This window comes from Suricata suricatta, chromosome 8 (genome assembly GCF_006229205.1).
Source record: "Suricata suricatta isolate VVHF042 chromosome 8, meerkat_22Aug2017_6uvM2_HiC, whole genome shotgun sequence".
Lineage (NCBI taxonomy): Eukaryota > Metazoa > Chordata > Mammalia > Carnivora > Herpestidae > Suricata > Suricata suricatta.
Window position 1 is genome coordinate 132,918,148 of NC_043707.1, and position 26,160 is coordinate 132,944,307.

Here is a 26,160-nt window from a genome sequence, read left to right on the forward strand (position 1 = left end):
GGATAGTGAATTTAAGCTCCACGTTGGGTACAGAGATTACTTAAATAAATAAAAACTAGGGGCACCTGGGTGGCTCAGTCGGTTAAGCATCTGGCTTCGGCTCAGGTCATGATCTCATGGTTTGTGGGTTCGAGCCCCACGTCCGGCTCTGTGCTGAGAGCTTAGAGCCTGCAGCCTGCTTCAGATTCTGTGTCTCCCTCTCTCTCTGACCCTCCCCTGCTCGCTCTGTCTCTGTCTCTCAAATATCAATAAAAGACATTAAAAAATTTTTTTAATAAATAAAAAATTTTTTAAAAAGAAGAAATTTAGTTACTATCAGAGCCAGACAAACAATCCTTCACTACTCAGCCATTTTATATTCCAGAAGGAACCAAACTCCTACATCAGAAACAATTAACTATGAAAAATTCTTCTTAAACAGCTCCGTCGCAACACATCAAGTATGTTAGGAAAACAAAACATCTCTACCTTTTGTGCTCATGCCATCGCTTGTGTTTCAGCTCTCCCTGCCCAGCCCCACCCCCTTTCCGTCCTGCGAAATGTATGTAGACACAGGCCCAGGCAAATACTGAAGTGTGGTGTTAAGTCCCGTGGTAATGTACGCGTCTACACTGACCTGACAGAGCGCGGTTGTAGTAATCTCCAGAAAGCGTGAAGTGCGCATACCCTTCAGGGCTGGTCCTTATGTGCTGCAGAAAACTCAGGCCTGCAACGGAAGCAGATTTTACCGCCGCACTGGGGCGAGAAACGACCAAAACTTCATTTCGCAGAGTAAACCCCAGTGAAGGGACGCCAGGCACGGCCTAGGCTGAGGGTCCTAGCAGAAAGCACACCCGCTTTGAAGATTTTGTTCATTGTGAGTTTGGGGCATGAATTCTGATTTTTTTCCCACTGGTATCTTTTTATTTACTATTTTTTTAATTTATAATAGTTTATTGTCAAATTGGTTTCCATAAAACACCCAGTGCTTCTCCCCACAAGTGCCCCCCACCATGACCATCACCCCCTCCCCCTCCCCCTTCAGTCCTCGGTTCGTTTTCAGTACTCAATAGTCTCTCATGGTTTGTATCCCTCACTCTCCCCAACTCTCTTTCCCTCTTCCCCTCCCTATGGTCCTCTGTTAAGTTTCTCCTGTTATACCTATGAATAGCCAAATCATGGAAAGAGCCTAAATGTCCATCACCTGATGAGTGGATCAAGAAGATGTGATATATATGCAATGGAGTACTGTATGGCAATGAGAAAGAATGAAATATGGCCATTTGTAGCAAAGTGGATGGACCTCGAGGGTGTCATGCTAAGTGAAATAAGTCAGAAGGAGAAGGACTGATTTTTTTTTTTTTAAAAAAAGACAGTGTTAAAGTTTTATTTGTCATAATAGATCCTGAGCTTCCTGGCACCCCTTGAAGTGTCGTGCCTCAGGCAAACGCCACCTCTGTCTCCCTCCGGTCCCCAGCCTCAGCCCCCAGGAGTGCCTGTGTCATCTCAAGTCTGCAGGAACATAAAAACCATACTTCTCCCTGAATATCTGAAAAGCAGAAGGCAGGCTCATGAGAGCAGTTATGTCCTCATAAATATTAGCTCGAAATTTTAAGACGACCACAGCTAAATAAGAAGTAATTATTTCCTGCAGAAAAGCTGCCGAGGCGAACTTCCAGCTGTTATGTTCAGCCGGGCGGCCCTTGCGGTGCCTTGAAGCCCCGAGAAGGGGAAGCCTGTCCAGTCAGTGCATCCAAGGTCAAACTCAGTCCCCGGGATGGAATCTCCCTGGAAGGGGAAAGACGCTGAACATCAAACCAATGGGAAATTAACAGTAAGCACGGTGGTGAGGTTTCCGGGCCCTCTCCTCAGAAGCCCTAGACCACACCACCTGCCATGGCCGATCTGGGACGGGGTCCTCGTACCCTCGTCGCTTGCTGGTGAAAGGACACGCCCAGGAGAGCGTTCTCGTGAGACAGCGTGTGTTTTACTTTCAAGCATATACAGGGGACAGCATCAGTCTGGCAGTGTCTTTAAGAACAGCACTCACACCAGTCTTTAGAGATATAAAAAGACTCACAAAATGGAGACACCGGGAATGATTTAGATAGAAATTAGGTAAATTTCATCAATGACCATTTCTATTATTCCCAAACTAGAGGCTGAAGGCCACATATGGCAAATAAATACACATTTCTCTAAAATACAAATAATGAAAAACACATGTAAAACTATTATCTAAAGTTTCACCCATACGACTAAGCGGGGTGGGGGGGGGCATGAATATCATTAAAAAAAGACAGGCCCCACATAACTCGGCAATCAGCACAAATCTCCAAGATGAATCTGAGCATCAGGACGAGACTCACGGGAAAAGGTGAGCTCGGCCAGAGGGACGTCGCAGTCCATGCAGTCGTCGATGAAACAGACGCACACGCTCTCGGCTTTGACCTCCACCCCAGAGATGAGCCGCGCGGCCGCAGGCCCCTGGCTCTCGCGGCTCTCAGCAGCCAGGGAGAGAGACTTCAGAGGCTCGGCGTTCTTGAACAGCCAACTCGCCGCCTTTTTCAGTTGGCCTTCAGGAAAAGGTAAAGGGAATCAGTGCGGCCGGTTTGCACAGCCGCTCAAGCCACTCACTGAGGAAACAGAGAAATAAAGCGCATAGGGACCCACAGGACGGCCCAAGAGGACCTTGTGCCCAGATGTACTCTTAAACTTAAGGAAGTGGGGGGAACTAGCGTAATGACAGCAATTCTATTTTTAAGCGAATAGAATGAGGCCCCTTTGCACACCCTCCACTCAAGTTCACCACCTTTCGTGATCTGGTTCAAAACGCCCCCAGGAGCCATCTTTCCTTTACAATGAATGACATCTGTCAAAGGAGAGGGGAGGAAAAGACAGAATCCAAATTGTAGATGTCACTTAGTAGGGAAGAATGTAATCTTCACTATGTAGGGTTTTATTATCAATTATTGTTATTGTTGTTACTATTTTAGTGAGCTCTATGCTCAATGTGGGGCTCGAACTCATGACCCTGAGACCAAGAGTCACATGTTCTATGACTGAGCCAGCCAAGCACCCCACTATGTAGTTTTGCACATAATGATGTGCGATTATAGTCCATCTTCTCGACTGATCACAAATGTCCTTGAGAACAGAGAGCAATAAGAGTGTGTGTGTGTGATACACAGCTGTTAAGTAAGAGTCCTCTGAACATGACCAGGCCGCAAAAGCTAAAAAGAAAAGGAAAGGAAAGCCGTGCGACCCCATATTTAGGACTTAGCAGAGACCAGTGCACAGAACAGGGGTGAGTGATGGAGGGCATGTGCTCTAGAGGAAGACGGCCTGGCTTCGGATTCCAGCACCTACTAGGCGCTGGACCTTGGACACGTGACTTGATCTCTCTGTGCCCGCCCGCACCCACAGTCAGGGCTGCCACGAGGAGGAAACAAATGAGCCCAGGGAAGCTCTCCGAGGAGAGAGCCTGGCACATGTCGAAGGCTCTGTTAACATTAGTTGTTGTTATCTTTTTCGTAACTGATGGAACTACACCTTAGCTACTAAAGAAATAAAAATTAACAAAAATCTAAAAAGCTCTTAGAAACTGAAAAGAAATGTTTTATTATTAGAGAAAGAGGGAAAAAATAGACAATGTAAACATACAGGGGTATTAAGCTAACTGAACTAACTAGACCCACTGTCATTTGTCAAAGAAGGAAAAAGATGACAGTAATGCAAACAAGTGTGTGGTAAGAGCAGCATTTTCACACATAGTTGGTCAGACTGTGGCCTGGTACACAATGTTTCAGAAAAAGATCTGTCAATCTGAGTAAAAAGCCTGAAAAGTATATCTATATAAGGATTATATTAATATTATTATATTCAGGATTTATACCAGGAGGTCTCTCTACCAAGGAAATACTAAATAAAAGTTAGACAGAAGTTCGTACCAAAAAATATTTATTACAGAATGTATACATTTAAAGAATGAAAAACAAAAAAGTTACATAAATTAAAATACATCATTAGATCAATGTAAAAAAATCAATGTTTATAAATTAAGGACATGGGGAAATACTGATATTAAGTATATTGTAATAATATTATAATTCAATAAAACTGTCTTGTAAAAAGGGCTATAAAATTGTATTCGTGATACAATCTGCCAACACAGTATTATATGTACATATATGTATGGATATATATAGTACATAAAGAAACAGAGAAATGTATATGTAAGTTAGACTAGAAAAAATACAGCTTTTGCTTTATGTTCCTGTTTTAAGAGGAAGGACCACACAGAGGGAGGGGGGAGGGAATATGCTGCAGGAAAAGAACCCGGGCAGACTGGGCAGACTTGGCGTTAAGTCCATCTCAGCCCCTGGCTAACAGGTGACAGGTGACCAGTTAATTAACCTATCTGAGCCAGTTTCCTTATCTGAAAAGGGGATAATAACGCGCACCTCCAAGGACTATAGAAATTCAACAAGAAAACACAGGAGGAGGCCTAGGGGCGCTCAGTGGTCAGGACAATCAGCGCCACCCCCACCGCTGCCACCCCCCCCACCCCCTACCGCCACCAGCAGGAGTAGCTAACAGCATCAGAGCACCTGCTGTGTCAGACACTTCCCTGAAGTGCTCTGCAGATAGTGCGTTTTTGTATCAAACCTCCAAGGGAAGCGGTCTTATCTGTCCTCTTACGGATAAGGACGCACTGCCACCGGGGGCTAAGCAATTTGCCCGAGTGGCTAATAGGTAACCAAAAGGCAGCAAAGGAAAAGCCTGAAGCCAGGCATCGGTTCTACGGTCCAGGGTCTCATCCACTAGGAAGTACCGCTGCTCGTTACCATTCCCAGCCCAAGATCATGGTCAGCCCCAAAAAATCATGGAGGGGCCTCCAGAGACCGTCCAGCTCTCCAAGTCACCCTGCGGGAGCAGGGCAGGTGGGGAAGGAGGAGCACGCACATCATCAAGGTGAACAGCTCGTGGGAACCCGTGTGCAAATTACCTCGGCAGACCAGCAGGGCTTTGCGACAATCGTCCACGCCGAACCCCAGCTCCTGCAGTCTAGCCAGCTGCAGCTCTAGGAAAAAGCCGACCGTAATTCTTATAAATAATTGTACACAATTAACCCATTGGCTAACTGAAGAAAAAAAGAAAAGAAATTCAGATACTGGTGATGAAAACATTCCATTTCTCTAGGCAAAACTGGGCTCCTAACTGGAGCGCTCTGAAATTTTTAAGTCTGTTCCCTGTATGGACTGTGTTTGTCAAAGCTTAAAACTGAAAGTTAGTTTTATCCGCATAACTTTGGAGGAAAACTCGAGGTTTAAAACTAACCCTTAGCATTAAAGGAAAACTAGTGTAGGCCAGCACAGCTGGTTTGGGGTGTCGGATCTGTTCTTGTGTTTTCAAAGATCAGAGCATCATGCTTATAATTACACCTAATGACGTGCAATTATCCTCTGAACAATTTAATCATGCAACAGAACGTCGGGACAGCTAACAAGCAGGGTAGGCGTTAGGAAGACCGAGCGGGCGCTACGGCTCGACACCTACCCACGACCGGATCCAGGGCGCGTCTCGTCCCTTCTCGGCTTTCCTCTCCAGCTCGAGGTGCTCCAGGAGCGCCGCGGCTGGCAGGGCTGGCCTCCGAGGCCCCCGCGTCCGGGGCGGCAGCCTGAGCTTGCTCGGGGATGGACTTTGCGATGGCAAGAAACAGCTGAACATCGTTGTAGGAGAGTCTGATATCCAGGGCCTGTAACTGAATCTACCAAAATGGAAAAGACATAAAGTTTTAAAGGTGCATTTGCTTTTATGCCCACACCTCTTACAGGCATAGGTCCTAATTCAAGTCATACAAGTCCCACAGACATTACATTAATTTTTCATTTCGAAGACTGGGAAAATCTTGAAATTAAGCACCAAGAGCCATGAGGTAAGACATCTCTGCCGTGAGGTCAAATGTTCACAAAACAGCACCAAATAAAAAATATTAAGCTCGGAAAATTACTACAGCAATGATTTGCTTACAAGTACATTAATCATCAAAGCAGAGAATGAGAGAATGGCTGTGGCCGTGGGGACAGATTGCCTATTAGCAAAGTGCTGTTAATCCACTTTGCTTTGATCTATTTTTTAGAATTTCTGAAACGGCTGACCACTCAACAAAAATGATCTCCTTTTTCTTCAAACGTAACTTTAAATGCGTCAAGTTCCACCCCCACATTTCTTGAAATCCAGTCTTCCTCAGAGAATGACAACATAGCTACCACTGGTAAAAGCAATAAGAATGTCAGTACAAGGCCACTCTAAAACCAGGATGTTGTGGCCTCACAATCGTGAGGTTGAGCCTTGTGTCAGGCTCTGCACTGGCAGTGAGGAACCTGCTTGGAATTCTCTCTCTCTCCTCTCTCTCTGCCCCTCCCTATTTCTCTCTCAAAATAAATAAACGTTAAAAAAACAACAGCAGGAGGCGCCTGCATGGCTCAGTTGGGTAAGTGTCCAGCTCAGGCCACGATCTCACGGTTTGTGGGACGGAGCCTCGAGTCAGGCTCTGCACGGACAGGGCGAGGGCCGAGCCTGCCAGGGACTCTCTGTCTGCCCCTCCCCTGCTCATGCCTGCTCTCTCTCAAAATAAGCAAATAAACATTAGGGGCTCCTGGGTGGCTCAGTCAGTTAAGTGTCCCGCTCCTGATTTCAGCTCCAGGCATGATCTCATGGTTTATGAGATCAAGCCCCGTGTTGGGCTCTGTGCTGACAGCGTGGAGCCTGCCTGGGATTCTCTCTCTCCATCTCTCTCTGCCCCACCCACCGCCCTCCCACTCTCTCTCTCTCTCTCTCTCTCTCTCAAACATGAAATAAATTAATAAATAAACAAACATACATTTAAGAAAACAAAACACAAACCAGGATGACTGTTGGAATGTCTGGGGGTAGCACTATTTCAAATGTTTCTTTAAAGATAAAAAATCAACACAGCTTTTCTCTCTCCTTCAATCTCCCACGGTCTGGATGGATTAATTAATTGTTCCCCCTCCGACAAACAAATCAAACACTAACTGCCCGAGCCTTCCTTGCCTGGCTTCAGCCTCCCTCTCCTCAGCTCGCATCCTCCTCACATCCCCATGCGCTTCTCTGCTCTAGGGAGCTCTCCCTGTGTTTCGTGTGGGCTGCGTCCCGTCCGCCTCCAACTCAGCTACTGGCCAACGTGGCATGCTCTCCTCCTCGGCCTCCCGACGTCCCGCCCCTGCGCTCAGACTCAGCCCACCTTCGGTTCCACCCACAACCCAGATGCCTCCCTGTGTTGCGTGCGTCCTGCTTTCCGTAAACTTTTATAAAACCTCAAGATTCTACCGGTTAACAGGTCTTTTCTTCTCCAGGAGACCAACAGATTTTCTAGGACAGACACAATGTCGAATTTACTTTGTATTTGCTGTAGTGAAAAAATGCGGAGTTCGGCAGAGCCTGCCGGTCACACGAGCACAGGAAAGGGTCTGAGAGTGTATCGATGTGTACTCAGGTCTTCTATCCTTACCTCCAAGATCGGTGGGAAGTCTTCACTGTTGAATGCATCCATCAATCCTGAACTGTTCTGATAGGAAGAATTCCCCACCAGCTCCACCTGAATTTGGACGGGATCAACAATGGAAAGAGCTGTGTCCTGTTCATTCCCTAGTCGGCATGAAAACACCTGGAGAATGAGACGCAAGACACTGAGGATTAATGTCTGATTTAGAAGAGTCTGACCATCAGCAGAAAACAACACCAACAACAAAGAAAACACTCTCTTGATAGCAATCAGCCCTGTGTTATCCAAAGACCCATCACAACTGCTGAAAGAAATACTGTCAAGAGTGACCCGGGGAGTCTCACCCGCTGCCAGGAGCATGCGCAATGGCTCACCCACATAAAAGGCAATTTACTGATACGTGGCAAAAGGCTCCAAAATCTCTACCCTTTGATCCAATAATTCTACTTCTTTCTAGGAACTAGCCTATAGAAATAGTGCAAAATACATTTTAAAAAATCACTGAACCATTAACTAATAGTTAATAAAAAAAAATTAAGAGCAACCCAGACCATATCACATCTACTCAACAGAATATTTTGCCATCTAAAAGGAATGAAGGGGTGCTTGAATGGCTCAGTCAGTTGAACTTTCGACTCTTGATTTAGGTCAGGTCACCATCCCAGAGCCGTGGAATCGAACCTTGCATCAGGCTCTATGCTGGGCATGGTACCTGCTTGAGATTCTCTCTCTCTCCCTCTGCCTCTCTTTCCCACTGACATTCTGCATCTCTCTCAAAAATAAAATTAAAATAATAATTAAAGTGACAATTAAAAAGACCATGGTTGGCGGGGGCACCTAGCTGGCTCAGTCAATTAAGAATCCAACTCTTGGTTTTGGCTCAGGTCATGATCTCACAGTTCGTGAGTTTGAGCCCCGTGTCGAGCTCTGTGCTGGCGGTGCAGAGTTCACTTGGGATTCTCTCTCTCCCTCTCTCTCTGCCCCCCACCCCTGGTCCTCTCTCTCCCTCTCAAAATAAATAAGTAAACAAACAAAAAAAGACCATATGGTCTCATCAAAATAATATTACTCCATGACTTTTAGGAAAGAAACACATCAAAATGTCAACAGAGATTCTGTACAGAAGGACAGGTCATCTTCTCTCCCCTCCCCCAAATCTTAGGTAATATCATTGTTATTTCATAATTGAAAATGAATACATTAATTATTGAGGCTGCTGATGCATATATAGGGGTTCATTATATTAATCTGTTTACTTGTGTATGTTTGAAATGTTCTACAATAAAGCATTTAACAATAAATATATTTAAGGGGAGAGAGAAGGGAGAGAGGACTCCCATTCTAGGACCCAATTATGTTTGTGCCTCAAGAAGAGCACAGAAGAAAACGTCCACGTTGTCTCCATTGCTTCTTCCCTTTCTGAAGGGTAGGGGCACTTTCTACTGCTACTGGGAACCACGTGACACCAAGCTCCTTTGCTATATTCAAAATCAACTCACTTGGCTTCCTTTATAAATTCTCCCCCAATGATATACCAAAGGGGTCTTAAAATTCAAGTCCCATTGTGCTGTCATGGCAACAAGATTGAAAGGAATTTTTAGGAATCTCAAATCTTTTGCCATAGGGTTCTTCTACGACTTTGGAACAAAAAAGTTTCATTTTCCTCTTTTTTGCAAGGGCTTCGGCGACACAGAACCCAACTGTATCTGACAGTTCATTAATCAAACACCAACATGTTCCATTCAGAGTTGGCACTGGAGTGGCTTGGAAAGCAGATGAGCTACAATTTCATGATCAACTCACATCACATCTCACGGGGAGAAACCTCAGTTTCTTTAGATGAGAGAAACAAGTGATCAAGAAGTGAAATCTCTACCGGTTTTATTCAGCTACATCTGATGCAGGAAAAAAAAATTACCATAAGCTGCTGATGGTGAAAATAAGTTTTGTTCATTCAACTCTGAAATACCACTAGCAAGAACAGGGCATGAGAAGTTCAATCATAAAGGGAAAGGAAATGATGAGAAACCCAGACCAAATATTCTACGACTGTACAAGAGGAATGTCAGCTGAAATCAGTGAATTAAGAATACTTAATCAAAATAATCATCTGCCTCATTTCTCCTTCCCTCTCCACAACCCCCGGCTTTGAGACGGGCAGAGCGGTTTGTGCTTAATATTGTATAATGTGATTTTCAGGCTGTAAAGGCCACTCCCAAGTATCTCCTTCGTGAGATTAAATCAGAGCCTGAAGCAGGACTGTTAGAGATCACTCCGCGAGGTTACGCACGACTCTTTAGAGAGGTCCTTGTACGGATTAGATATTCCTAAAAGGAGAATTACATAAAATCCTTAATGACTCTCATAAAGGAGTTCCCATGACCACAGAGCCCTAGGTCTTCACAGAAGACAAGTCAATGTGGGGAAAGGGGACGTGGGGGAAATGAGCCCAGCTCCCCACCTTCACTCATTTGCCAAAACGAGACCGCCAGAAGGAGGGGGCACAGCAGGGGCCGCACAGGCTGATGGGGACAAGCAGAGTCTCCCCTAACTTCCTGAGGAAGGACGACGTCAGAGAAAGAGGTCAAGCCCCTCAGCACACTCCGGGCCCGACGCTGGAGGGCTGGAGTCCCACGTTAGAGTAACCTGCTAGATCTGAGGACAAAACCGAGCGGAGGCCAGAGTCCGCCAACCCCACCAATCACTGCCCCTAATGAAAGCTCGGGAGGTAAAATCCTCTTCCAGAGGCTTTTCTCTTAAGCCAAACCAGTGAGTGCTTTGATCGACACGCAGACTTCTTACCTCGATGCCAAACAAACTCCCTGAAAAGGGGCGATCGACCAGCCGGGGCTTGTAGGTGAGCACGGTGGTGCCTTTCAGAATGATGGCATTGGTGTCGAAGCAGGACACGTCTTCAACCACCACAAACTCCGTGCCTGGAAAGGACAGCGTCGTCAGCCAAGCCGAAGCTGGAAACACTAGACTGTCGCAGACGAGCAACACATTTACACTGGTTGAGGGGCGTGGGACACGAGCCAGAAAGATTTGTTCCCCAAGACATCTGTCTGCCTTCTGCTTCACCGCCATCCTGAACAAAGTCTCTGTATCTGGCCAGGCCCACCTGCACCTCCAGAGCGCTGCGCGGGCAGGAAAGACTGTGAGGGGATTCCTCCTCTCTCTTTGGAATATATTTTTAAGCGGAGTCTCCTGGGAGGCCAGATCAGACATTCAGAAGCCCAGGAAATCACCCCTTCTCCAAGCAGGGCCCTGTCCTAAAATCCCAGGAAGGAGATTCACATGCTAACATTGGTCAGCAGCATAAGGCGTGACATCATCCACAGAGCAGTTCGAGTTGTTTACAAAGAACATACACGGAATGTAGAGTAGGCTTTTCCGAAATTAGTAAAAGCAGACAATTTTCTACTTATTTGTACATGGCAAATTTACTTTTCATTGTCATCAAAAACCATGCACAGATGGAGCTTTCGAAGCTCAATCCATTTACTATGCACTACGCTGGCCAGCTTCTTCCACACCATCGAGCGGCAGCCAGGGTCAGTCACCAACACGACGAGTTAAATACACACAGGTACACCCAAAGAGTCTACTAGTTAACAAAAACCAGTCAATCTGTGTGTAAGGGAAAATGTTCTTTTTGTAAAGAAAATAACGATCCCCTATTTACCTTTTAAACAGAGATTTTCTCATCCCAAATTTGCCTAAACTCAGGAAGGCACATCTGCTGGGGCACTAAAGAACAAACTGAACCCAGATTTAACACCAGGGGAGAAAGACTGCTGCACAGACCATCCAGCTGGGCACGTGCGACGGGCAAGCAGAGCAGAGGGCCCAGGAACCCCGCAACCCTGAGTGAGGGCCGGCCGTTCACACCTGAACAATGCAGGCCAACCCCTCTGACACCTGCTGGTCTGCACAAACAAGTGTTAGTGCTGGGGGCGCCTGGGTGGTCAGTGGGTGAAGCATCCCACTTCGGCTCCTGTCATGATCTCACAATATGTGAGCTCAAGCCCCACGTCGGGCTCTGAGCTGACAGCTGGGAGCCTGGAGCCTGCTTCAGATTCTGGGTCTCCCTCTCTCTCTGCCCCTCCCCTGCTTGCACTGTCTCTCCCTTTCTCAAAAATAAATATTTTTTTAAAAAAAAGGTATTAAGAAAAAAGAAAATGCATAAGTGCTCACATCAAAATATGGAAACAAGAGAAAAAGCATCCTCTAAGACAAATACCAAGCCCAACATTCACACTAAGGATCAGTGAGTGACTCACACCTACATAGGCTCACCTGTTACATTGACCTTGACCTCCAGATGCCTTTCAGTGGACACAGGAAGGGAAGACCGCTTGGTAACGACTCCACTTTTCACAGTTTTGGGGACTACAGCAGATTCACTGCTAGAGTTACGGTGGCGAGAAGGAGTAACACTAGTCTGTTTCTTAATATCGCTGGGAGTGTGGAGAAAATCATGGACTAACAGCAGCCAGTCAAATATGAGAAACACGCGGAGATTGTTGAGCACTACTGTAAAACAGGATGAGTCCTTCGTAGATCTGCAGGGAAAAAGACCCCCAAAATAAACAAATAAACAAACATACAAACAAACAAAACAGGAGAAATAAATAACTTACAAGTGTATCACTCAGCTTGGGAAGCTTCTCGATTTTTCCAGTATTTTTTACATTGACCGTTCTGAGTACCATAAACTCTGAACATCGGCTTAATAAAATATTCAGTGTGTGTTTTCGAAAGCTAATCATATTTTTATGCGATAAGAAAGCAGTAAAGTGTGATCCAACAGTTCTCAACGAGGGGTGGCTTTGTCCAAAGTCTGCTGGACACATCGTGATTGTCACAACACAGGGTTGGGGGGGACGGTGGTTTGCTCTCGGCACCTCGTGGGCAGAGGCCAGGGCTGCCGCTAAACATCCCACAACGGGCAGGACAGCCCCACAAGAAGGAAGTGTCCGACCTAAAACGTCAAGAGCGCCGAGGCTCAGAAATCCTGGTGCAGGATAAAGCAGAGGCTTCAATCCGGTCACTTAGAAGCTGTGTCACCTTGAGTAAACTGCCTACCTTCTCTGAGCCTGCTTCCTGACTTACAGAATGGGAAGTATTAACACTGTAAAAGATAAAGCACCAGATAAAACACATAACCGGTGTTTGGTGTTTGGTAAATGTCAGCTGCCTTCCCCACAGGCTATTGCAAGAAGATCATGAATGCACTCTTTCTTTGAGGTCTCCGGTCCCTTCTTTACGAACAGCCAATTTACATACTAGTACTAATTCTCCAGCTGGAACTAACCAGAGAATGCAGATCCTTTAGCCTGAGGAGGAGGACAAGTAAAATGACATTCACCTCTGGGTATACCCCCAGCTCCCTGGAAGTGGAGTTTGGAGCAAGGGGGAGAGAAGACTGGCTTTGAGCCCCCGTTACCCCAAGTTCTCGGTCTGAGGTGAAAACCCAAGGAGGACCCCAGGCCTGGCCACAAACCACAGCGTGGCCGAACCAGAATATTAGTAGGCAGAGACGGTAAGACAGAAGGAAAGCGGGCTAAGGGCACCTTTATATGATTTTCTGGGGTGAACTTCGTTCTGTGAGCCCCAAAGCGAGTGGGGCCCAGACTACGACACGGGCCTGGTTCCGTGCCTTTAAAGGGGGCTCCTATTCAGGAAAAGCGGATGCTGAGACGCTTTGAAGGCTGGCTTCTCTAGTCTCTGGGTTCTCCTAACCTTGGCTCACTGCTTCTAGAAAAAGGGCACAGTGATGCAGGGCTCCCTCATACAGACACAGCATTTTTCACAGAAACACTTCACTCTTTTGTAATCAAGAAAAAATGTTGCCCTCAGTAAAATTTTTCCATCCCATTTTGAACACAGATCGTCAGAGCTATGCACTAACTGGAAAAGTCAAAGTATGTCTGATCCCTTTTCTGGAAAATATTCCAAGCCTTTAAACACTGTGAAGTGATTTATATTTGACACACAAAATCCCCACAGAAGAGCGATTCTTCTCGAGACACAGAAAGCGTTCACAAGTTCCAATCCAGAGAGCATGCTAACCCCCTCACTCACAATGGTATTTCTGTTTGTAGGCTCCCAGGTAAGACTTCACTGTGTGACCAAGAAATTATACACCTTCAGTATATAAACAGAGTAAGATTTCAAGGCTCCTTGTGTATTAAAAACACGATCGCTGAGACAAGGAGCTGACAGATTAGGCAGCTACATCAATAATAATAGAGAAAATCCAAAAAGAAATGGTTTCTGCAGAAGAACCAAGTATACGGAAGCCTCCTGCTCAAATAAACACACAGGACTGTCAGAGGGACGTGGGCGCTGAGATCAGAGGCCCCGGTGTGAGTCGGGACCACGTCACTCACTCACTGTGGGACCTCGGAGGTGCTCAAGGCTCTCCTAGCTTCTCCTGCTGCCTCTGTAAAGCGGGGCAGAAGCCACCTGCTGTGCAGACTTGCCAGGAGAATTAAAGCAAAGGCAGGGAGAGTGCCTGGCTGTGGAAAGGCTCAGGAAGGGACAACGAGCACTCCTATTTCTAAACTTCCAACAAGTTCATGCAAAGGTTTGCCTGTCTCTTTGCTAAACTTCCTAAAGGCACATGGAGAATGACCATGACCTCTCCCTAGAAGAAAGCTCAACGTGGGAATTCACTATGCACACTGAAATGTCAGGCACGTTCAAACATGAATACAAACACTGATGACGTGTGTGTGTGTGTGTGTGTGTGTGTGTGTGTGTGTGTGTGTGTGTTTCCCAGCCGGCTTCTATTTACAATATATCTGATAAAATCAAGCATTCATAGAATAAAACTGACATTACTTCCAAAGGTCTCCTTTTGGATTTGCATTGGATGAATCTTTTTGGGGGGGAGGAGCAGGACGCAAGTGGAGGAGAGGCCAAGAGAGAGGGAGACACAGAATCCAAAGCAGGCTCCAGGCTCTGAACTGTCAGCACAGAGCCTGATGTGGGGCTCAAACTCATGAACCATGAGATCATGACCTGAGCCAGAGTCGGACGCTTAACTGACTGAGCCACCCGGGTACCCCATACATTGGACAATTTTAGATCAAACCTAATTTTTCAGTTTTCAGGTCTATCACCAGTCATAAAATCTTACAGTAGTTGGTCATAAAACAACATGGGCTGCATCAGTAATAATAATAATCAGAGCTGCCATCCGTGCCAAGCAGCATGCCAGGCTTGTCTTTAGTTACTGCCTCCACCCTGTGAGGTGGGCAGAGTCATCCTTTTCTGTGTTACAGAAAACGGCAGCTCAAAGCAGTTGAACTTGTCCAAGGACACACAGCTACAAGGTGGCAGATCAGGATTTTAAGCCCAGAGCTGTACAATTACAAAACATTCGCTCCCTCTACACACACCACTGCCTAGCAGAATACCGGGAAGAAACACATAATCTGGTTCAAAGAGGCTAAAGCCCTTTTAAGTGGAGACGCGAGTTCGCGAGACGCACATAGATAAATAATGCAAGTCAAAGCCACCAACTTTCTCTGTCTACAGACCAAAGTCTTTTTAGCCCATAACCAAGCAGAATTTCTTCTTTCCTCAATTCTCTTTACACGTTACAACAGCCTATAGCTTACATGGAGGTTAATTTGAAGACTCTGGTTTAATTCTAAACTTTTTTTTTTAAGGCAACAGAGACATCTTTTGGCCAATAAATGGAACTGCAAGGCTTCAGGATTAGTAAGTTAATAAAATACAAGGTGAGCTGTACTGGGGGCCATGATCTCTCCATCTTGTCGGTCATTCCTCAGTCCCTTGATGCTCTAAGGCTGACACAGGTCCTGGCCCCCTGGCCACAAAAGGGACTTTCTCGATAAAGAAAGGCGGAGCCAGGGTCTGGATCCACTACCTGAAATGCAGTTCGATCTGAATGGAGCCCTGGGCAGTGCTGCTGTTCCTGGAGGGCTGAAAAATACAGCTGAACACGTTCGTCGTGCCAGGAGTGGCCTTCTGCCCGGCGAAGCGCGTGTCAAAGGCCATCATGGAATGGGAAACCAGGTTGATGGACTTGGTTTGGTTGGAAAAGCTTTCATAGAGCAGTTTACATTTCTTGAAGTCAAATCTAAAAGGGAAAAAGCAGACAAGATGTTAAAACTCTTCCCATTTACAAAATTACGTAAGTTCAAGACAACGGAACAAAATCACAAGTCCACCTGACTTCAGTGAAGGAGAGTACCTTGCACGGATTTTTGTTAACAGACTCGTGTCAAAACAGTGTCACTGTGCCCTGTCTCTTACTCTCCATCTCCAGGAAGATGACTTTGACCACAGGAACTTCGTGAGGAAGACCGCCACCTAGTGCACTCTGGGTGCGTCAACATTCTTGTTCCTCACCCGAAGTCTGACATGTGTACCAGTCCCCAGAGGACGTCAACGGTCCCTGGAGATCACCCCCTGTCAACTCCTCGCCTGCCTGAGGGATTCGCTCTCCAGAGTCCGACAAATTTTTCTATAACCCCTATAGCTTCCTGGAAACAATCAGAACAAATAATACTCTTCATACAGAGAAATAATGGAACCAGTCCACCGAGAGGAAACGCATTAGGAACTGCCTTTTTTTTTCCCTTTGCAGTCACAGAGGAAGCTGTAATATGCAAGTCCCAATTTATTCAGCACCATCATGACATTCTGTACAGAATTACTTCATTTTGTAGAAAACTAAGGACGTGGGCAGCCATCAGAAAAGAACTGCTAGCTCACAAGACAATCTGGGACCCACACCTCATTATACGGTGTTTTGTGCAACCGAGTCAGACACAGGCCAGGCCGGATTCTCCGGGGAAAGACAAAGGGAAAAAAAAAAGATGAGGGTTTCAGTGGGGAAGTTCCTAGCCTGGAAGTCCCGTTTTCAGGTACTGACCCACTTTTCTAGCCATACGATCTTACACTAGATAAAAATTGCATCTGGAAAACAAATATCTGCCCACCTTCACGTGGCTGTCAAGAGATCAAAATGAAAAGTTAGTTTATCAAGTGTGAGAACATAGGCAGTCTTGAAGGTTCTAGGCAGTCATCATGAGTTCTTGGTCTGCCCCGACCCTGCAGGGGACACCCCAGGTGAACCGCCGGGCAAAGCGCGGCCTCTGGAGGCGGCCCGGGCGCTCTCCAGCTTCGCGGCACAGAATCCAGGTGGAAAGACGGGCCCAGTATTGTCAAAGCTTTCAACTTCTCGAAAGAGGTTGAAATCCAAACCCTGTATGTGAAGTCCCCCGATTCTGGAATGCTGGCGGGTGCGGCCGGCATCAGTGCTGCCCACCAAACAGTCCTGGGCCTCCCCTATGGCAGACACAACTCCCGGGCCCTCCGCACTTGGTGGGACCATGTTCTAAGCCAGGAGGTCTGCAGCGCACCGGACTGCAGCTCCAGACCATTCCGGGCTGGTGTTTTTCTCGCTGGCACAGCAAGACGCCGGCTGCTCTGTCAGCCACGGTGACTGTAGGAGCAGGGCAGCAGGAGGACCACAACGGACACACGGCGTCGGGAGAAAAACGACTTCACTTTTCCAAGTCACTGGTATGTCTACATGTCTGTCATCTGCTTTTACCCCCCATGGTAGTTTTTATTTGTTATTATTTTTTAAGCTACTGATACCATACCATGGTGGCAAGATTATATTAGGAAGGTACAGTAATACAACTTTTTCCATTAAAGCCTTACACCTTACTGTTCCCTGGGCTATGTGGAATGTTCCCCGTCCCCACCCCTCACTGCGGCTCAACTACAACTGTAATGGCTCTTCTGTCCCTTGCAGGATATATACAAATGCTGTACTATGTTACAGGCATATTTGACAAACGCCATTAGACACATTACTGAGCTTTCCAGAACTGTGGGTCTACAGTTAAATACTTTTAAGACACCGTAGATTCGGGGAGGCAGGTGGAAGGGAGGCACAGGCTCCCAGCAATGGAATGCAGAGGCCGCAGGGATCGAAAGTACAGCATGGGGAACACAGTCGTGTATTCTGACAATGTCGTACTGGGGACAGATGGTGGCTACACCTGTGGGGAGCACAACGTAACCCAGGGAGACGTTGAGCCCCTCTGCTGCATACCTGAAACTAAGGGAACACAGTATGTCAACCGTGCACTATTTTTCAACGCTGCTGACATTAAAAGTAAACAAAACAAAATCAGGAGATTCTTAGGAAACCAAAGTGTTGCATTATTTCTGAAGCCCTTTCAGACTTACCAGTTTCAGTACCAGGCACAGGCCTGTCTTCACTAATAAAGCAAACGAATTTAAAAAGCTTTTAAAAAGCACCGTGCAGACCACCTCTGGCCATGAGCCACCACGCTGTGACCTCTGCTCTGTGCTAAAGCGAAATACGTGGATTGCTTGTGACGCTGCTGCCGTATCGTTAGTCGCTAGTGGTGGAGTGGTACCGTTAGAGCCATACCTGGCTAAGGACCCGGCACTTTCCTTTCCTTTTGGATCTTTCAGCTCCAGACTCACATTCACCATATCGATGAGGAAACACATGCACGTGTACACCTCTCCACTGAGAACAGTCTGCAAAAGGAAGACGCCAGTCTGAGAAGGGATTTAACGTGTCAAGACAGCAACGTGCTAGCGGCTCCACCTTCTCTCCGCACGTGAGCCGGAGGGATCCACGCACAAGGGGCCCAGCAGCCGAGGCTGCAAAGGTGAGAGGTTAGGGGACGGAGCGAGGAGGTCTCACTCACGTGAATTCTTGGGTCTTGTAAATCGTAAGGCCGCATAAATTCCTCGATGGGCTCTCCGAGGTTGTTCTCCAATAAACCACGGATCAGCTTGTACTTGTACAAATCCAGGGAGCAATGGACGGAGGAGAGGTTGCCGTGGATGGATATGTCTGGCACAGTGTGACTGATTTCTCTAAGAACAGAGAAAAGGTCACTTTGGCAAACAACTCACTAACCTGGCAGGGACAAAGCTCACCCCCAAACATGAGAGCTAAAATGCACCCGTCTCCGTTACCCACCAGTTCGTTTCTAACTTCCAATAATGAAAATTTCATGTGGTTTCAAATGAAGCACATTAGCACAACTGACTATCCTGCTTGGCTACAAAAAGCCCCTTTTCTCCCAAAATATGCATTTAAAAATTCCCCAAATCTACCATGAGTTAGCTAAACACTCTTATTAACATGGAAAAATCGCACGAAACTCAGAAAGAGCTTCAACATTACAGTCGGGAAAGTAATAAAGAAATGGCAAGCTCTTTCTTTTTCTGTAGAAGCTGCAAGCTCTTTAACTCTCCAGATTTCATGATAACTAAAGGCATAACCCAGGGTTTCACACGGAGCCCAGACGGGACCTCAGGATTAGATCTGGATCCCTTACTGGTCACTGCTGGGACGGGCAGGAGATGGGTTGGGATACCCGGGTGAGGGGCTGGTAAGCTCATCCCAACCCCGAACAGCTGTTACCCTGCCTTCGCCACCTGCCCAACTGCGGAGTACACAGAGGACCAAGATTTAAAGGAGAAGAGGAACATAAAAATATTCCTTTGTCTGCAGAGAACAAGCTATATACAGTAAAGACCAGGGGCGCAATCCACAAAGAAGAGCTGAAAAGGCTTCCCAGTGTCCCCCCGTGTTGCGGTTTCTCGGTGGCACGAGCAGCTGGTGGGGTGTCCTATACTGAGTGACCACCTTCTACCAGGACCGACGGAACAACCCTCTGCACGTAAACGCCAATGGAAGTGGGTAACGTTTACATAATCCGAGGAACAGAGTGCATTTTTTTTGGAAAGCGTCAAAAAGAAAACGAGGTGTTCAATTTCTAGATAAGGAAGCTCCTCCTAAGATTGCTAAGCCAGTAAAACCAAAGAGAGCCCCTGCCAACCATAACTGAGCGCCAGCCAGCGAGCACTGGAATAACAGTTACAAATGAAATGTAAAAATCCCGGAGAGAGCAGCTGACCTGTATCATTAATCCAGAGAGAAACAAAAGAAGAGACATTAAATGACTCACCCAAACCTGAGAACCGTGAAGGGAGCGGCCAAAGAGGGATTAAAATCACACTCCCCGCAAGGAACGAGATTGCTTTTCAAGACGCTACACAGAACGTCTTTCATTACTTTATAGCCTCATCCTTGCCTGGGGTTGAAATGCAAGCATTGCTGCTTTCTCCAAAATCAGTGCCCCCAACGGACACGCATCACACACAGTGCGCAGCCGCCCCAGGCCGTGCACGTGGCCTGGGTCCCCACCAGGGGACCTGGTTCACAGACACCTGAGAGTCAGGCTCCGGAGGTCTCTGGTGAGGTGTGGAAACATTTATTTCCAAGATGCTCCCCAGACGCTCCCACGGAAGTAATGGCAACTGAAGCAATGCTCTGAGCTGCAGACCTGAGCATCCTGTGTTTGAGGCCAATTAAAAGGTAAATTAGAGTCAGCGCATTAGCCTTTCTGGAGTCCTTGCAGCCTGCTTCCTGGAGCGAACCGGGCAGAGCTGCGTCTCCACTGTTAATTCTGATTACAGCGAGCTCCAAAGTAAGTAGCAACAGCAGGTCCAGAATCTACCGGGCTTGGAACATATAATCCAGACGTTACCTCTTCCAAAATACCTTCCCTGCCATCTCTACCTCCCTACGTCCGCCAAAAACCACACGGTATCCGTGCCCCGTCGCCTCTGTTTCCAAGGCCCCGGGGCAATCCTGTAACATAGTTCATAACACCAAATCAAACTCTAAATTAGGGTCACCTATTTGCCTCCTCTGTCCCTTTATCAACAGAATATAAGGCCCACAAAGACAGAAGGGTTTTCTTCCCATTAGAGGAGCCCTCACATCTAGTACCTAGCAGTGACCCAGTGAACACCTGTTAGGTAGGAGAAGTGAGTAAATGCCAATTCTCCTCCAGATTTACCTTCTTGGTGCTGACTTCCAAGTTATTAAGATTCTACCTATGATAGAGTTACTCAGATGCAAACCACTCACTTGTCCAAATTCCTTTCCACCTGCAATTTCAGCCTACAAGGTTCCGTTAGGAGGCTCCCTCCCAACTGCCGCACAAAATAGGAAGGGAAGATCAGGTCTCCACTGCTGTCATCCGAGGTCTTAGAGTACTCGCGTGGGCGTCTCTCTGCGGCAAAGATGTCCATGTCCTGCAGATCCACGACAATGCAATCCAGCAGGCAGACGTGGTCTTCTACGTGGACCCAAGGAAGGAGAGAGAATGAAGACAATGAAGGACCCAAAAGGACTGGCCCTGAACAAAAACTAAAAAGCTAAAGGACGTTCATTCTGTCTTTGGAAAATGTTCAGAACTGCTGGCTTCAAAAAACTGAGCGTCCGGAGGTCTGGCCCACTCTGGCCCAAGGCCTCCCTACACGACCCTCCCTGTGCTAGACACTTCCTGTCTGCCCCTCCCCATCACGTATGTACTGTGCCACATCCCTTCAGCATCTCGCTAGTGTCCCACGACACTCGCTGAGCCCAAAGGGTTTGTGACCGATGTGATCTTACAGCCATCCCTCCCAAGGATATCCCACAGGGCTCTCACACAGAGACAGTGTCGCCCAAAGGCTTGCAAAATTCGCCAGCACCAAAATTCTCTTCTCAAACAAGCGTGTAACCATTTCCGCTCCCCCCCCCCATCTAATCCAAATCACCGTCATTCTCGCCTGGCCCACCGGAAACTCCCCTCCTGTGTACCTACGCCACTCCCTCTGGCCCTCCCAAAACCACTCTGCCCACAACATACCTGGGTAATCCTTAAAATAATATATGAGACCATAACATCCTGTTCTTTCTATGCTCTAATGACCATGTTTAATCCAAAGTTATTTCTGCAAAACCTCCCCTAAATCCCTATAAAACCCCGCATAAGCCCACTGTCTGCTTTTCCAACCCCATCTCAAGCCATGCTGCCCTGCTCCTGAAGGCTCAGGCCGTGCCTTTGCCTCCGCGGAAGTGCAAGCCCTTTGCATCTGAACGGCATCTCCCTCCTGTCGATCTCGACCGGGTCCTCTCTGTTCCTTCCTCCCGCACCGCTCCGTCTTTCCCGTCACATCTTACTCTGTCAACATTCAGATGCTTGCTTAGCGCCTTTCTCGTCTCCTACACGTGGTGGCAGGAACCATGTCCGACAGCATGTGAATACACAGGAGAACAGAGTCATAACATCCACATTCAGCCCACTCTAAATATATCAGTTCTGGAGTTTCTACTCTTTTGATAAGTATGTGGAAGAGATACAAGCGGAACTGATCTGGCAGAAGGGGGCAGGGAAAGGGACAGAGGCTTCAGCGTTCCTCTGGGGTCATTTCGGAAGCCTGAGGATACACAGAAGCAGCTGGAAAACCACTGCTTTAATCACACCTTCATCATGAAGAAATCCCAGAAACAAAGAGCAAATCAGGAGGAGAAATACTGTTGGGAGAGAGATCTTTCCAACCATCCCAAATCGCTTCTGCTAGGCACTCAGGCTGGCCTTCCTCCTCGCCAGCAGCAGCAGATTTAACAAGCGCTGAGTGCGCAGTGCGGCGCCCCCTCCCGGCTCCACATGATCACAGAGAGACCGGCAGAGGCCGCGTCCTGCAGGTTAAGGACTCGGGGCCCTGGAGTCACACAGCCTAAGCCCATAGTCCCACTCTCCTATCCGCACAACCGAGGGCAAGCTGAGCTACGCAATCTCTCTAAGCCTTTTGCCTCCTCATGTGTAAAATGAGGGTTAAAATACAACTCCGCAGGGATGCCTTGGGGGTGAAATGCAATGATTTATGAAAGAATGGGTCATGAGGTCTGGCACACAGTCAGGGTTCAACAACCGGCCCGGTGATGATGACTGTGATAATCTCACTTATTTAATCATCAGCACAACCATAAACCACTTTCCTGTTGCCTCTAGGACCGCAAGGGATGACAAGGAGCAGCACCCAGCACCGTCAGTCCCTGCGTGTAACAGACAGGCAACAGCCTCGCCAGCTGGTGTCCCGCGCCTCTCAAAGCCCGATCACGCTGAACTGACTGTGTGGTGAATCACATTCTTGTTTCTCTAACTCCTTAGAGCACCACCTCACTCATCCTACCCATCACCCCTGCCCCCAGGATACATTTAAAAACCAAAAGGGGCACCTGGCTGGCTCAGTCAGAGGAACATGTGACCGGGTGTAGAGGCTGCTTATATTAAAAAAATAAAAATTAGGGGCACCTGGGTGGCTCAGTTGGTGAATCATCCAACTCTAATTTTGGCTCAGGTCATGATCTCACAGTTTGTGGGATCAAGTCCCACATCAGGCTTTGCGATGACAGTGCAGAGCCTGCTTGCAATTCTCTCTCTCCCTCTCTCTCTGCCCCTTCCCTGCACTTGCTCTCTCTCTCTCTCAAAATAAATAAACTTAAACTAAATAATTTTTTTAAACTTAAAAATAAATCAAAAATGAAATACCAAAGACCAAACTACATCAAAATAAAAAGCTCTGCACTGCAAAGGAAACAACAAAACTAAAAGGCAGCCTACAGAATGAAGAAGATATTTGCAAATGGCATATCCAATAAAGGGATTGTACCCAAAATATATAAAATATATAAAGAACTTATACAAACCAACACCCAAAAAACTCAAATAGTTCAATTAAAGAACAGGCAGAAGACTCTTCCAAAGAAGACATACACTTGGCCAAAAGATACATAAAAAGATGTTTGATACCACTCATCATCAGGGAAATGAGAATCAAAACCACGATGAGATTATCACCTCAAACCAGTCGGAATGGCTAAATTAGAAAACACAAGAAACAAGAGGTGTAGGCGAGGATGTGGAGAAAGGGGAACCCTCGTGCGTTGTTGGTGGGAGTGCAAACTGGTGCAGCCACTGTGGGAGACAGTATGGAGGTTCCTCAAAAAGTTAAAAATAGAACTACCGCATGATCCAGTAATGCTACTATGGGTATTTACCCAAAAACCACAAAGACACGAATTAAAAGGGATACATGTACCCTGATGTTTATAGCAGCATTACTTACAACAGCCAAGTGTCCGTTGGCACGTGAATGGATAAAGAAGAGGTGGTATATGTACAATGGAATACTATTCAGCCATGAAAAACAGATTGAAATCTTGCCATTTGCAACAATATAGATGGACGTACAGAGTATTATCTAACCTAAGTAAAATAAGTCAGCCAGAGAAAGACAAATACCATAGATTTCACTCATGTGTGGAATTTAAGAAACAAGCAAAGGGAAAAAGAAAAAAAGAAGAGAGAGAGAGAGAAAGAAACAAGCCAAAAAACAGACTCTTAACTATAGAGAACTGATGGTTACAGAGGGGAGGAGGTGGGGGCTGGGTGAAAGAGGTGATGGGGATTACGGAGGGCACTTGTGATGAGCACAGGGCTCTGCGTGGAACTGCTGAATCATGTGTTATACACTTAAAAGTAATAGAACACTGTTAACTATACTGGAATTGAAATGAAATAAAGTTAAAAATTAAATTAAAGTGTTAACAAAAACCAAAAGCCCAAAATCAGGCTCTCCTCTGGAATGCCTAAATCTTAAATTCTAGAGAAGAACACCAATAACTGGATGGTTCGTGTCTTGGCAGAATTGTTACTTACAGTATCTCTGTTGTTACGGAACTCACACTAATATTTTTTAAGGGTTCTGGGGACTTTTTTAGAATTAAATAGAATAAATGGAAGTAGGAAAAGGCTAGTGTCCAGACAGGGACTTGCAAGGATGTGACTAAGGATGCAGGAATCATTCCAGCTCTACCGTCATCGTCCTGTGGCAACTACCCTGACCTGGAAGGAAAAGGCCGAGGAGGCCATCTCAACCCCTTTATTCACACTGTGTCTTGCTAACTGAACTTCAGAAGTCACCCCACAGCGAAAACCTGCATCCTAAGATTCTCGAGCTTTTTAGAGCAATATCCAAATCCGAGTATCACTAAAGACGCGCTACCGCTCCGATGCACCCCACCGCCCGCCGAGGTGCCTGCCACAGTCCCGTGCATTCTCCACCTGTCTCCTCTTACCAGGACTACCGGGAACCTGGCCGCCGGAGGCCGTGGCTGGCTGCCCTTGCGGCTTGGTCGCGGTACTCGGCACGGACTCACTCTTCAGGCCGCCTGGACTCACTCCGGCAGGAGGCATCATGAACAGCCCCTCGGAATGGGTGCCCTTCGGGTCCTCCGTGCTCGTCATTTTCCTCATACTGTGCTTGGGGGTACCGGCCGGGGAAGCTGAGGGCACAGACTCCTGGGAAGAAACAAAGTAAAACTAGAAGACGGGGGCAGGGCTGACTATCTTTACTCTCCTGGAAGTCCTATCAAAGTCTCTGTGACGCTTGGCACTTCCCAAGCCCCCCCACCGCAGCTCCCATAAACGGAAGGGGTAAGAAGGTCGTGGCACACGTTAATTCTTTGCAGAGGTGTTGCTTATAATTCAATACCTGTTGGAAACTACAGCAATCTTGTAGGAATGTGTTGTCTTTTGGCTTAAGATGCTAACTGTTGGTTTAGCCTTAGGTCAAACACAGTCCCTCTGCTGTAGGGTATGCTGCTGCTTTACTGGAGGGGAGGGGCTTATTGTTCTAAGAAAATGTATCTAACAGCAGTATGGTTCCAAAGGAACGAAGCCATGGAGGTGTGTCTGTTCTTTCTAGAAATTACTCCTTCTGGGTTTACATCTCTCATCCCTTTAAGGAACTATGCAAATGAGAGCGAAATGGAACACATAGGTGGTTGGCCATTCCTGTTATGTTTCTGTTCCAAGGGCATGAAATTAAGGGCAAGCCCGGAGTAACAATAAATTCTGTAATTTATTAAACACCACACACTTTTTCTTACACACGTAAGGGGAAATCTTCTTCACCAGGATGATTCGATCACTGGCTCCTGAGCCTCCCCGGGGCCCCCGCGCTATCTGGGGGGCTTCCCACCCCTCACAGGCAAGCTGCGGGGAGGGCAGGAACGGGTTTCTGGCTAGTACTGCCTTATTTAGTCCTCTCGGCGTTGAAAAGGGGATGATAATACTGTTTTCCTTCCCAGTTACCTTGCGTAGTAATTACACGTAACAGTGGAAGGAAAACCAAACAGTTCTTTCTGCGATTTTTTTTTTGGAAGGCAAATTACTAGGCAAACGCTCTTATTTAAGTATTTCGACGTTAAAAACCATCCCCCTTGCTTAGTTCACATAAACTCCAGGACACTCGTTGCTTTCATTTGATTTATCTCTACAGCCTCTATGTAGTTGGTTTAAAGAAATCAATGGCTTGAGGAGATTAACTGAAAACTTTTGAGAGGCTGACTTAGAAATTATGGTTTAAGCACATGCTGTGGTTGAGGAAAATGAAAGGAAAAGCATACATAAAAAATCAAAGCCTGCATTCATGAAGACATGGATTTGTGTAAAACAATTCCAAACGCACCGAAGTCATGGAGCTCAAAGGCAAATTCCCCCTTGGCAAGCTTTGATTTCAGGATTATTTCCTGCTCTTTAACTACCGAAATGCATACTCTGCAAACCTCACCCGTGCAAATACGTTAAAGAGAAAATGTTGGCGCCACGTGACTTCTGATGAAGAAAGTCATTCTTTGCTTCATCTAGGCCTCGATCGACTGAGCTCTGGAGAGGTAGAGCTCCACAGATGTGCTGATCTGATTA

The 26,160-nt window shown here is 46.8% G+C and overlaps 1 protein-coding gene across 1 annotated transcript in view; it reads right to left on the reverse strand.

Moving 5' to 3' along the window:
- The window catches only part of VPS13D (vacuolar protein sorting 13 homolog D), a 256,120-nt gene that overhangs the window by 167,575 nt on the left and 62,385 nt on the right, over window positions 1-26,160 (reverse strand). The window contains exons 26-37 of the mRNA XM_029945909.1: window positions 24,531-24,753; window positions 20,490-20,700; window positions 18,250-18,421; window positions 17,964-18,076; window positions 15,414-15,626; window positions 11,810-12,075; window positions 10,313-10,446; window positions 7,517-7,672; window positions 5,539-5,749; window positions 4,988-5,062; window positions 2,349-2,555; window positions 617-706 (exon numbers count right to left, since the gene is read on the reverse strand). Of these exons, the coding sequence (XP_029801769.1) occupies window positions 617-706; window positions 2,349-2,555; window positions 4,988-5,062; window positions 5,539-5,749; window positions 7,517-7,672; window positions 10,313-10,446; window positions 11,810-12,075; window positions 15,414-15,626; window positions 17,964-18,076; window positions 18,250-18,421; window positions 20,490-20,700; window positions 24,531-24,753 (2,071 nt within the window). The remainder of the gene's footprint in view (window positions 1-616; window positions 707-2,348; window positions 2,556-4,987; window positions 5,063-5,538; window positions 5,750-7,516; window positions 7,673-10,312; window positions 10,447-11,809; window positions 12,076-15,413; window positions 15,627-17,963; window positions 18,077-18,249; window positions 18,422-20,489; window positions 20,701-24,530; window positions 24,754-26,160) is intronic.